Here is a 14,017-nt window from a genome sequence, read left to right as displayed (position 1 = left end):
CCTCTCCCCCGTTAGCGTTGCGGTGTCCCCCACCTCCGGTCATTGTCAAAGGGAAGCACAATGCCAAGCCATTGGCAACTTTCCCCAGTGGAACATACGTGAACTACAGCTGTGAACCCGGCTACACCCTCCGTGGAGAGGCTTCGATCTATTGTACCACGTCTGAAACTTGGAGCCACCCTTCTCCTCTATGTGAAGGTGAATGCATTTTTGGTTGGCTTCTTCCCTTTGGCTGTAGGTGTGTCAGTCACTCGACAGGATTTAAAGCAAAAGAAAGAATGTTCAGACACACCAATTAATGCCACAAAATTCACAGCTGGGAATAGATCCCCCAGGGGGACACACAGGGCTATAATCACTGCTGGCACAAGAAGCTCCGTTGACTTCAGTGGAATTTACATTCTGATGCCGGTGAAGAGCACGGCTCTCTGAGCATTGCTGGACAAGATTACAGTTGAAAGGATTTATAAAAGTGTCAGCAGGAAGATGGAATAGTGTAGAAATACTAATGAAAATGAAGTTAAAGGTATTTGGGGAGATGTAAATGTGATGGAGGGGAAGGTAGGTAGGAAACTTTACCCTTGATGTGTGTTTGTCTCACTGCTGTTAGGCACAACTGAAAACGAGTATGTGAATCTCATATTCAATCTGTGATCCACTATAACCCCTGAATTCTTTTCAGCAGTACTACCACTTAGCCAGTTACTCCACTTTTGTAGTTGTGTATTTGATATTTCCTTTTAAAGTGAAGTACTTTGCAATTGTCTTTATTGACTCTCATCTTGTTGATTTCAGACCAATTCTCGAGTTTGTCATGGTCATTTTGAATTCTAATCCTGTCCTCCAAATTGTTTGCACCCCTCCCAACTTGGTGTCATCTGCACATTTTATATGCATACTCTCCATTCTATTATCCAGGTCATTACTGAAAATATTTATTGGAACCAGACCCAGGGTACTGACCACTGCAGGACCCCACTAGATATGCCCTCCCAGTTTGACAGCAAACCACTGATAACTACTCTTTGAGTACGGTCTTTCAACCAATTTTGCATCCACCTATAGGAAATTAATCTAGACCACATTTCCATGGTTTTCTTATTGAAAATGTCATATAGCAGTGATTCTCAACCAGGGGTCCGGGGCCCCTCAGGGGGCCTCAAACAAATTTCCGGGGGTTCACCAAGCAGGACCAGTGTTAGACTCACTGGGTCCCAGGGCAGAAAGCTGAAGCCCCGCTGCATGGGACTGACGCTGGGGGCCTGAGCCCCACCACCGGGAGCTGAAGCCAAAGCCTGAACAACTTAGCTTTGTGGCGGGGGGGTCCCTCCTTTCTACCTCCTTTGCCAGCCCTGGCTTTTTTATGCAGAAAACCAGTTGTTGTGGCACAGGTGGGCCATGGAGTTTTTATAGCATGTTGGGGGGGGCCCTCAAAAAGAAAAAGTTTGAGAACCCCTGTCATATAGGACTGTGTGAAAAGCCCTACTAAAATCAAGATATATCACATTTACTTCTTCCCACCTATCTACTAGGCCAGTAACCCTATTAAAGAAGGAAATTAGGTTGGTTGGTATGATTTGTTCTTGACAAATCCATGCTGGCTATTCCTTATAATCCTGTTATTCTCTAGGTAATTATATATTGTTTAATATTCCAGTATCTTTTCCAGATATCAAAGTTAGGCTGATTGGTGTATAATTCCCAGGGTCCTCTTTGTTCCCCCTTTTAAAGACAGGTACTGTGTTTGCCCTTCTTCCAGACCTCTGGGACCTCACCCATCCTTCATGACTTCTTGACTATAGTTGTTAATATTGCTGAGAGTGCTTCTGCTAGTTCCTTAATTACCTTAGTATTAATTTCATCAAGCCCTGCTGACTTGAATGCATGAAACGTATCCAAATGTTCTTTCTCTTGTTCTTTCCCTGTTTTGGCTTGTCTTCCTTCCTTCTTCTTGTTAATNTGAATGTGATCCTGGCTACACCCTGAATGGCAGCCGTCAGATTCAGTGCCGAGATGAAGGAACCTGGGATACTCCTCTTCCAACCTGCATACAGGGTAAGTGTAAAACTTGGCTGACTGCTGGGTAACTGAGATGATCAATCTCTGGTAGGGATGTTCTTGGAGGCTAAAAAATAAACATCCTTTGAATCCTGGGGTCACTTTTCAGCTGTGAATGGGGAACATACAAATATCCGCCCACCCCCTGATCTCTTGACTGTGCTCGTCACTGTGATAGCTGATCACCTGCATCCTGCCCTGCCCTCCTGACAGACAGCGATCTGGCAATGCTCTGTCTCACTGAGCATCCTAAAGGTGTGATTGGAATCACAAATCAGTAGAACTCTCCCCCGACTACTCCCTTTTTGGGGAGGCATCACTTCATTGTACAGCATCTGGAGCTTAGAGCAACCCCCACCGTCAATGTGAAGGTGTGTTTCTATTCTGTTTGCTGCTTCCCTCTGCCTCGCTCGGAGTGTCAGACACCCACAAGGATTTAAATTGACACCATGAAAACTTTGAGATGAGCCTCCATTTCAGCAAATTCCACAACTGGGGACTAAACTTCTAGCAAGACACACGGGCCAAAGTCACTGCTGGCAAGAGGAGCTCCTTTAACTTCAGTGGCTGTGCATCCACTTGTACCATGAATTATGATTCTGCGAGTGCAGCTGGGTAATGTTCATGCTGAAAGAATTGATAAAAATGACAAGAGGACGTCAGAGTGTAGAAATAGTTATGAAATTGAAGTACAGTAAAAGACTTATCAAAGGAAACGGCTCAGTCCATTCCATCCCACATATACCGTAGAGTCTAAAGAGTTTGTTATGCTTTCCCTTTCAGTGACGTGCGTGAGCCCAGAAGTGGAGAATGGAAGAGCAAATGGGATACAGCCTGCCTACGGACCCAGAGACATTGTTGTGTTTGAATGTGACCCTGGTTACACCTTGAGCGGCAGCCCAGAGACTCAGTGCCAAGATGATGGTAGATGGGATCCTCCTGTCCCTGTCTGTGAAAGAAGTAAGTGTGACTAAGGCTTTGATGGTGGGTTATCTTTGATCCCATTGTGATGAGTAAGATCTGGGAGGGCTGAGCATGGAGGCCTAAAGGACTGTGGGATTAGTTTGAGATCTGAAAAGGGAAATGCAAATATCTGTGTAGCTATCCCAGTGTTTCCCATGCTCCTCTCCATAGTATATGGGCTTTTCCACTCTCCAAAAAGATCCCTGAAGAACTGAGTCCTGGTCAGCTTTGCCGACTTAACCCCCTCCCAAGTTAAGGGAACTTACGGATGGCCCCTACCAACCAAGAAATAGTCCCAAAGTGGCAGCATTTCCAATGTAAACAGAAAATATACAGTGGAAATAGCCCTTGGACCCTTACTAAGGTAGCTGGGGAAATGTCTGAGGGTTACAAGAAGCATGACTGAGTCATCGTGCTTTATAGGTATTTGGGGGGATGTGACCAGATGGAGCTCGGTAACTTTACCCCCAATGTGTATTTGCCTCACTGCTGTTGCATTGGGCATGACTCAACACAAGCATGTGGATCTTTTTGCTTCTGGAGATTAGCCTGTATCAGCTCTGGTTCAGTGAAGACTCTCTTCCCTCCCTGCAGTGCCGCAGTGTCCCTCTCCTCCAGCCATCGCCAATGGGGAGCCCAGCGTCCAGGCCTCGGCAGTGTTCACCACTGGAACGTCTGTAAATTACAGCTGTGAGCCCGGCTATGCCCTAACTGGGCAGGCATCTATTTATTGTACGGCATCCGGAACGTGGAGCCCTCCCCCCCCTCGGTGTGAAGGTGCGTTTATGTTCTGTTACCTAGAACTAAGAGGAAGAAGCTCTTACCACAGGATTTAACTCAAAAGACGAGGTAACCGGTGCAACAAATTTAATAGCAGGGAATTAACGCTCCATTTAATTAGAGACCGGGTGAAATAAATGCTTTTGAAAATAAATGTGCTGTATGCAAACTCTGCACTCCTATGCACACACACACCACATTCGTGAAATATTAAAAAGCTGCACTTGTCTGATACCCTGGGTACCCTTAACATAAATTAAAAACACTAGCAGCTAATCTCCACACTCCCCTCACACTCACAGATAGACACGCTGTCCCCACCCTTGCTACACGCTGAGTGAAGAGTAAAGTGTGTCCCCCAAAGGCCAACAGGTCAATACTGTTTAAGACCAAGGCGCTAAACTCAGGGCCCCTCACAGGGAGCTCTCCCACCAGCCCTGCTCTCTTTCTCATTGAGAGGGAACCATCTGGGGCCTCTATTCACCACGAGAGGAGCAGTAGGGTACCCGTGGGATGTGGTTTTAGGCAGGCTAGCACTAAAGTGTTTGCATTTTAAAGGTTAAAAGCAACACCATCAACTCTTCCCAGAACAGAGCTGAAAGTAAGCCGGTACGGTCCGGTACAGCATACTGGCAAGAGGCAGTACACCGTGCCGGAATGCACCGGCTTCCGCGGCGGGGATTTAAAGGGCAGCCGCGGGGAGCCCAGAGCCCTTTAAATCCCACCAGTAGCTCCAGCGGCCAGGCTGGGGCTGGGATTTAAAAGGCTCAGCTCCGGGCACTTTAAATCCCATCCCCCGCCCGCAGGACTTCCCAGAGGATTCAGGGGGCCTTGAGCAAAGCAATTTTGGGGGCCCCTTCCATTAAAAAAAGTTGCAATACTGTAGAATACTATATGCTCATGGGAGCCCCTCTGGGGCCCGGGGCCTGGGGCAAATTGTTCCACTTGCCCACCCCCCGGGGTGGCCCTGGCAGCCCGGCAAGGCTCGGGGCTCCCCGCAGTGGCGGGAGCTCCAGGCCCTTTAAATCCACAGCAGCCAGGCTTTGGCAGGGATTCAAAAGGCCCAGAGCTCCCCCGTCTGCGGGGAGCCCCAAGCCTTTTAAATCGACCCCGCAGCTCCGGCGGCTGGGCTGGGGCCAGAATTTAAAGGGCCCGGAGCACCTGGCCCTGCGGGGAGCCCACAGCCCTTTAAATCCCTCCTGCAGCTCCGGCTGCCGGAGCTGCGATGCAGATTTAAAGGGCCCGGAGCTCCGTGGCGGCCGGAGCCCTGGGCCCTTTAATTTGCCACTGAGCCCCAAGGGCTCCCAGCCACAGCCGGTGCCCCAGGGCCTTTAAATCTTGAGAGGCCCAGCCTCTTCTGGTTGAGGCCACGCCTCTTCCGGATGAGGCCATGCCCCCGCCAGGACTCCGACAGTACTGGTAAGTCCTGTAAGTTACTTTCACCCCTGCCCCAGAAACTGGTAGGGAGCCAGTGCAGAGTACAGGTGCCAAGTGCCCACTGAACAGCACCCCTTGCCAGTGCATGCTGACTCCTTCTGCACCTTTTCAATTTCAGAGGTTCTCTGCATTGCCCCAGAAATCCAACATGGAAGAAAAGTAGCTGGACGTGGACCTGTCTATAGACCCAGGGACACAGTTCGGTTTGAATGTGATCCTGGCTACACCCTGAATGGCAGCCGTCAGATTCAGTGCCGAGATGAAGGAACCTGGGATACTCCTCTTCCAACCTGCATACAGGGTAAGTGTGAAACTAGGCTGACTGCTGGGTAACTGAGATGATCAATATCTGGTAGGGATGTTATTGGAGGCTAAAAAATAAACATCCTTTGAATCTTGGGGTCACTTTTCAGCTGTGAATGGGGAACATACAAATATCCGCCCACCCCCTGATCTCTTGACTGTGCTCGTCACTGTGATAGCTGATTACCTGCATCCTGCCCTGCCCTCCTGACAGCCAGAGATCTGGCAATGCTCTGTCTCACTGAGCTTCCTAAAGGTGTGAATAGAAACACAAATCAGCAGAGCTCTCCCCTGACTACTCCCTTTTTGGGGAGGCATCACTTCATTGTACAGCATCTGGAGCTTAGAGCAACCTGCACCCTCAATGTGAAGGTGCGTTTCTGTTCTGTTTGTGGCGTCCCTTTGCCTCGCTCCGTGTGTCAGACACACACACACACAAGGATTTAAATTGAGACCACAAGAACTTTGAGACAAGACACCAATTCAGCAAATTCCGCAGCTGGGGACTAAACATCCAGTGAGACACACGGGCCAAAGTCACTGTTGGCAAGAGAAGCTCGTTTAACTTCAGTGGCTTTGCATCCACTCGTACCATGAATTATGATTCTGCGGGTGCAGCTGGGTAATGTTCATGGTGAAAGAATTGACACAGGTGACAAGAGGACGTCAGAGTGTAGAAATAGTTATGAAATTGAAGTACAGTAGAAGACTTATCAAAGGAAATGGCTCAGTCCATTCCATCCCACACGTGCGTAGGAGTCTAAAGGGTTTGTTATGCTTTCCCTTTCAGTGACGTGCGTGAGCCCAGAAGTGGAGAATGGAAGAACAAATGGGATACAGCCTGCCTACAGACCCAGAGACATTGTTGTGTTTGAATGCGACCCTGGTTACACCTTGAGCGGCAGCCATGAGACTCAGTGCCAAGATGATGGTAGATGGGATCCTCCTGTCCCTGTCTGTGAAAGAAGTAAGTGTGACTAAGGCTTTGATGGTGGGTTATCTTTGATCCCATTGTGATGAGTAAGATCTGGGAGGGCTGAGCATGGAGGCCAAAAGGACTGTGGGATTAGTTTGAGATCTGAAAAGGGAAATGCAAATATCTGTGTAGCTATCCCAGTATTTCCTGTGCTCCTCTCCATAGTATATGGGCTTTTCCACTCTCCAAAATATCCAAGAAGAACTGAGTCCTGGTCAGCTTTGCCGACTTAACCCCCCTCCCAACTTAAGGGAACTTACGGATGGCCCCTACCAACCAAGAAATAGTCCCAAAGTGGCAGCATTTCCAATGTAAACACAAAATATACAGTGGACTTAGCCCTTGGACCCTTACTAAGGTGGCTGGGAAAACGTCTGAGGGTTACAAGAAGCATGACTGAGTCATCGTGCTTTATAGGTATTTGGGGGGATGTGACCGGATGGAGGTAGGTAACTTTACCCCCGATGTGTATTTACCTCACTGCTGTTGCATTGGGCACGACTCAACACAAGCATAGGGATCTTTTCCCTTCTGGAGATCAGCCTGTATGAACTCTGCTTCAGTGAAGACTCTCTTCCTTCCCTGCAGTGCTGCAGTGTCCCTCTCCTCCAGCCATCGCCAACGGGAAGCCCAGTGTCCAGGTCTCAGCAGTGTTCACCAGTGGAATGTCCATAAATTACAGCTGTGAGCCCGGCTACTCCCTAACTGGGCAGGCATCTNTTGAGCAGTCCTTTCAGTAACTACACAGGCTTTTCACTCTTCCTTTGCATATGGGATACGACCCTCTAGTTCCTGTATGTGGAATAATCATGGAACCATTTTTTGTTTTCCCCCATCACACTGATCTTTCAGTCAAGCTCTTTTCTGTAATAGGGTGGGGATGAGATTGTTACAAATCAGTAAAAGAGTCAGAAAAGTAATAGGCGGTTAGGACTTCAATGTAACACACTGAATAGTGAGCCTAAATTGTCCAGTGATTTTTGGTTGCCCAACTTGAGATGCTTTAAAGGAGCCTGATATTTTTTTCTGGGTGATGAGTGTCTGTATATTACTGTTGTGATTCTGGCTCCTCCCTTTTTGGGGAGGCATGACTTCACCGTACATTATCTGGAGCTTGGACCTGTCTCCTTCCTCAGTGTGAAGATGCGTTTCTGTTCTGTTTGTGGCTTCCCTTTGCCTCGCTTGGTATGTCAGACACACACAAGGATTTAAACTGAGACCGTGAGAACTTTGAGACAGCCACCAATTCAGCAAATTTCATAGCTATGGACTAAACCTCCAGTCAAACACACAGATCAAAGTCACTGCTGGCAAGAAGAGCTCCTTTAACTTCAGTGGCTTTGCATCCACATGTATCTCCATGTCAGGGTTCCTTCCCCACTCTGAACTCTGGGGTACAGATGTGGGGACCCACATGAAACCCCCCCTAAGCTTATTTTTACCAACTTAGGTTAAAACTTTCCCAAGGCACAAGTTCCACCTTGTCCTTGATCGCTGCCACCACCAAGTGATTTAAATAAACATTCAGGGAGGGCCACTTGGAGCCCTACCTCCTGTCAAAATATCCCCCCAAACGCCTACACCCCCTTTCCTGGGGAGGCTTGAGAATAATATCCTAACAATTTGGTTACAAAGTGAGCACAGATCGAACTCCCTGGGTCTTTAGGACACTGAAAAACAATCAGGTTCTTAAAAGAAGTTTATTTAAAAAAAAAAGATAAAAGAATCACCTCTGTAAAATCAGGATGGAAGATAACATTACAGGGTAACAAAAAGATTCCAAACACAGAAGATTTCCGCTCTAGGCAAAACTTTAAAGTTACAAAAACAGGGATAAACCTCCTTCTTAGCACAGGGAAAATTCACAAGCTAAAACAAAAGATAATCTAATGCATTTCTTTGATATTACTTACTATTTCTGCAATACTAGACGTTTTGGTCCAGATATGGTTTAGGGAGATGTATTTACCTTGCCCTGGTTCCTTTGCTGACTTCGAGAGAACAAAACAAAAGACACAAACAAAAACCTTACCCCACAGATTTGAAAGTATCTTCTCCCCTTATTGGTCCTTTAGTCAGGTGCCAACCAGGTTATCTGAGCTTCTTAACCCTTTACAGGTAAAAGAGGAATTAACCCTTTACAGGGTAAAGAGGGAGTTTATGCTACCCTTAGCTGAATGTTTATGACACTGCATTATAGAGGTTAAAAGCAACACCATAAACTCTGCCCATCCAGTCCAGAGCACAGGTGCCAAGCACCCACTGAACAGCACCGCTTGCTGGTGCATTCTGACGCCTCCTGCACCTTTTCAATTTCAGAGGTTCTCTGCATCGCCCCAGAAATCCAACATGGAAGAAAAGTAGCTGGACATGGACCTGTCTATAGACCCAGGGATATGGTTAGGTTTGAATGTGATCCTGGCTACACCCTGATTGGCAGCCATCAGATTCAGTGCCAAGATGATAGAATCTGGGATCCTCCTGTTCCAGTCTGCATACAGGGTAAGTGTGAATCTAGGCTGACTGCTGGGTAACTGAGATGATCAATATCTGGTAGGGATGTGCCTCTAGAGGCAAAAAAATAAATGTTCTTTGAATCCTGGGGTTACTTTTCAGCTGTGAATGGGGAACATACAAATATCCGCCCATCCCCTGATCTTTTGACTGTGCTCATCACTGTGATAGCTGATCCCCTGCATCCTGCCCTGCCCTCCTGACAGACAGAGATCTGGCAATGGTCTGTCTCACTGAGCGTCCTAAAGGTGTGAATGGAAACACAAATCAGCAGAACTCTCCCCCGACTACTCCCTTTTTGGGGAGGCATCACTTCATTGTACAGCATCTGGAGCTTAGAGCAACCTGCACCCTCAATGTGAAGGTGTGTTTCTCTTCTGTTTGCGGCGTCCCTTTGCCTCGCTTGCTGTGTAAGACATACATGAGAATTTAAATTGAGACCACACGAACTTTGAGACAAGCCACCAATTCAGCAAATTCCACAGCTGGGGACTAAACTTCCAGTGAGACACATGGGCCAAAGTCACTGCTGGCAAGAGGAACTCCTTTAACTTCAGTGGTTGTGCATCCACTCGTACCATGAATTATGATTCTGCGAATGTAGCTGGGTAATGTTCATGGTGAAAGAATTGACACAGGTGACAAGAGGACGTCAGAGTGTAGAAATAGTTATGAAATTGAAGTACAGTAAAAGACTTATCAAAGGAAATGGCTCAGTCCATTCCACCCCACACGTGCGTTGGAGTCTAAAGGGTTTGTTATGCTTTCCCTTTCAGTGACGTGCATAACCCAGAAGTGGAGAATGGCAGAACAAATGGGGTACTACAGCCTGCCTACAGACCCAGAGACATCGTTGTGTTTGAATGCAACCCAGGTTACACCTTGAGCGGCAGCCCAGAGACTCAGTGCCAAAATGATGGTAGATGGGATCCTCCTGTCCCTGTCTGTGAAAGAAGTAAGTGTGACTAAGGCTTTGATGGTGGGTTATCTTTGATCCCATTGTGATGAGTAAGATCTGGCAGGGTCAAAAGGACTGTGGGATTAGTTTGAGATCTGAAAAGGGAAATGCAAATATCTGTGTAGCTATCCCAGTGTTTCCCATGCTCCTCTCCATAGTATCTGGGCTTTTCTAATCTCCAAAAATATTCCTGAAGAACTGAGTCCTGGTCAGCTTTGCTGACTTAACCCCCCTCCCAAGTTAAGGGAACTTATGGATGGCCCCTACCAACCAAGAAATAGTCCCAAAGTAGCAGCATTTCCAATGTAAACACAAAATATACAGTGGAAATAGCCCTTGCTCCCCTACTAAGGCAGCTGGCAAAACGTCTGGGGGTTACTAGAAGCATGACTGAGTCATCGTGCTTTATGGGTATTTGGTGGGATGTGACTGGATGGAGGTAGGTAACTTAACCCCTGCTGTGCATTTGCCTCACTGCTGTTGTGTTGGGCACGACTCAACACAAGCATGTGGATCTTTTCCCTTCTGGAGATCAGCCTGTATCAGCTCTGCTTCAGTTAAGACTCTCTTCCCTCCCTGCAGTGTTGCAGTGTCCCTCTCCTCTAGCCATTGCCAATGGGAAGCCCAGCGGCTGGGACTTGGCAGTGTTCACCAGTGGAATGTCCGTAAATTACAGCTGTGAGCCCGGCTACTCCCTAACTGGGCAGGCATCTATTTATTGTATGGCATCCGGAACGTGGAGCCCTCCCCCTCCTCGGTGTGAAGGTGTGTTTATGTTCTGTTACCTAGAACTAAGAGGAAGAAGCTCCAACCACAGGCTTTAACTCAAAAGACAAGGTCACCAGTGCAACAAATTTAATAGCAGGGAATTAAAGCTCCATTTAAATAGGGACAGAGTGAAATAAATGTTTTTGAAAATAAATGTGCTGTATGCAAACTCTGCACTCCTATGCACACACACACCCCACATTAGCGAAATATTAAAAAGCTGCACTTGTCTGATACCCTGGGTACCCTTAACATAAATTAGAAACACTAGCAGCTAATCTCCACGCTCCCCTCACATTCACAGACAGACACGCTATGCCCACCTTTGCTACATACTGAGTGAAGTGGAAAATGTGTCCCCCAAAAGCCAACAGGCCAGTACTGTTTAAGACCAAAGCACCAAACTGAGGGCCCCTCACCGGGAGCTCTCCCAACAGCCCTGCTCTCTCTGTCACTGAGAGGGATCCATCTGGGGCCTCTATTCACCACAAGAGGAGCAGTATGGTACCCATGGGATGTGGTTTTAGGCAGGCTAGCACTAAAGAGTTTGTCTTTTAGAGGTTAAAAGCAATACCATCAACTCTCCCCAGAAACTGGTAGGGAGCCAGTCCACAGCACAGGTGCCAAGCGCCCACTGAACAGCCCCACTTGCCGGGCAAGCTGACGCCTTCTGCACCTTTTCAATTTCAGAGGTTCTCTGGATCGCTCCAGAAATCCAGAATGGAAGAAAAGTAGCTGGACGTGGACCTGTCTATAGACCCAGGGACACAGTTAGGTTTGAATGTGATCCTGGCTACACCCTGAATGGCAGCCGTCAGATTCAGTGCCAAGATGATAGAACCTGGGATCTTCCAGTTCCAGTCTGCATACAGGGTAAGTGTGAATCAGGGTTGACTGCAGGGTAACTGAGATGATCAACATCTGGTAGGGTTGTGCCTGGAGGCTAAAAAATAAACGTCCTTTGAATCCTGGGGTCACTTTTCAGCTGTGAATGGGGAAAATACAAATATCCACCTACCCTCTTATCTCTTGACTGTGCTCATCACTGTGATAGCTGATCGCCTGCATCCTGCTCTGTCCTCTTGACAGCCAGAGATCTAGCAATGCTCTGTCTCACTGAGCGTCCTAACGGTGTGAATGGAAACACAAATCAACAAAATTCATCCCCCTCTCAACAAATTCTATTTTGGATTCTTAAGGGAATCAAGAGAAATTTGTAGGAACAGAAAAGTAGCAGATTGGGAAAAGATTGGGGGATCTAGATAGGTGATATTTAATCTTTTTTGGATGTGTTGCATCACTGGTGCAATGGAGGGTTTGACATAACACATGCATCCTGGGCTTTTTCCCTTCCTGCAGACCAGCCTATTTTAAGCTGTTCTTAAACAGGATTCTTCCCCTCTGCCCCGTTAGTGTTGCGGTGTCCCCCACCTCCGGTCATTGTCAAAGGGAAGCACAATGCCAAGCCATTGGCAGCTTTCCCCAGTGGAACATATGTGAACTACAGCTGTGAACCCAGCTATGCTCTCCGTGGAGAGACTTCGATCTATTGTACCACATCTGGAACTTGGAGCCACCGTTCTCCTCTATGTGAAGGTGAATGGATTTTCGGTTGGCTTCTTCCCTTTGGCTGTAGATGTGTCAGTCACTCAACAGGATTTAAAGCAAAAGAAGGAATGTTCAGACACACCAATTAATGCCACAAAATTCACAGCTGGGAATAGATCCCCCAGGGAGACACACAGGGCTATAATCACTGCTGGCACAAGAAGCTCAGTTGACTTCAGTGGAATTTACATACTGATGCCGGTGGAGAGCACGGCTCTCTGAGCACTGCCGGACAAGATTACAGTTGAAAGAATTTATAAAAGTGTCAGAAGGAAGATGGAATCGTGTAGAAATACTAATGAAAATGAAGTTAAAAGTATTTGGGGAGATGTAAATGCGATGGAGGGGAAGGTAGGTAGGAAACTTTACCCCTGATGTGTGTTTGTCTCACTGCTGTTAAGCACAACTGAAAACGAGTATGTGAATCTCATATTCAATCTGTGATCCACTCTAACCCCTGAATTCTTTTCAGCAGTACTACCACTTAGCCAGTTACTCCACTTTTGTAGTTGTGTATTTGATATTTCCTTTTAAAGTGAAGTACTTTGCAATTGTCTTTATTGAATCTCATCTTGTTAATTTCAGACCAATTCTCAAGTTTGTCATGGTCATTTTGAATTCTAATCCTGTCCTCCAAATTGTTTGCACCCCTCCCAACTTGGTGTCATCTGCACATTTTATATGCATACTCTCCATTCTATTATCCAAGTCATTAATGAAAATATTTATTAGTACCAGACCCAGGGCACTGACCACTGCAGGACCCCACTAGATACGCCCTCCCAGTTTGACAGCAAACCATTGATAACTACTCTTTGAGTACGGTCTTTCAACCAATTTTGCATCCATCTATAGGAAATTAATCTAGACCACATTTCCATGGTTTTCTTATTGAAAATGTCATATACCAGTGGTTCTCAACCAGGGGTCCGGGGCCCCTCAGGGGGTCTCAAACAAGTTTCCAGGGGTTTACTAAGCAGGACCAGTGTTAGACTCACTGGGTCCCAGGGCAGAAAGCTGAAGCCCCACTGCATGGGACTGAAGCTTGGGGCCCTGAGCCCCACCACCGGGAGCTGAAGCCAAAGCCTGAACAACTTAGCTTTGTGGCGGGGGGGTCACTGTGGCATGTTGTCCTGCTTTCTACCCCCTAATGCTGGCCCTGGCTTTTATATGTGGAAAACCAGTTGTTGTGGCACAGGTGGGCCATGGAGTTTTTATAGCATGTTGGGCGGGGGGGGACGGGGACGGGTCTCAAAAAGAAAATGTTTGAGAACCCTTTCATATAGGACTACGTGAAAAACCCTACTAAAATCAAGATATATCACGTTTACGTCTTCCCACCTATCTACTAGGCCAGTAACCCTTTTAAAGAAGGAAATTAGGTTGGTTGGTATGATTTGTTTTTGACAAATCCATGCTGGCTATTCCTTATAATCCTGTTATTCTCTAGGTAATTATATATTGTTTAATATTCCAGTATCTTTTCCAGATATCAAAGTTAGGCTGATTGGTGTATAATTCCCAGGGTCCTCTTTGTTCCCCCTTTTAAAGACAGGTACTGTGTTTGCCCTTCTTCCAGATCTCTGGGACCTCACCCATCCTTCATGACTTCTTGACTATAGTTGCTAATATTGCTGAGAGTGTTTCTGCTA

At 46.9% G+C, this 14,017-nt stretch overlaps 1 protein-coding gene across 1 annotated transcript in view; it reads left to right on the top strand.

Annotated features, from left to right (window-relative positions):
- The window catches only part of LOC117876533 (complement receptor type 2-like), a 74,397-nt gene that overhangs the window by 50,046 nt on the left and 10,334 nt on the right, over positions 1 to 14,017 (top strand). The window contains exons 25-32 of the mRNA XM_034768795.1: positions 16 to 198; positions 2,842 to 3,018; positions 3,616 to 3,711; positions 6,332 to 6,508; positions 7,106 to 7,253; positions 9,808 to 9,986; positions 11,448 to 11,630; positions 12,171 to 12,353. Of these exons, the coding sequence (XP_034624686.1) occupies positions 16 to 198; positions 2,842 to 3,018; positions 3,616 to 3,711; positions 6,332 to 6,508; positions 7,106 to 7,253; positions 9,808 to 9,986; positions 11,448 to 11,630; positions 12,171 to 12,353 (1,326 nt within the window). The remainder of the gene's footprint in view (positions 1 to 15; positions 199 to 2,841; positions 3,019 to 3,615; positions 3,712 to 6,331; positions 6,509 to 7,105; positions 7,254 to 9,807; positions 9,987 to 11,447; positions 11,631 to 12,170; positions 12,354 to 14,017) is intronic.

This window comes from Trachemys scripta, chromosome 4 (genome assembly GCF_013100865.1).
Source record: "Trachemys scripta elegans isolate TJP31775 chromosome 4, CAS_Tse_1.0, whole genome shotgun sequence".
Lineage (NCBI taxonomy): Eukaryota > Metazoa > Chordata > Testudines > Emydidae > Trachemys > Trachemys scripta.
This window is presented reverse-complemented; position numbering and strand designations above follow the sequence as displayed.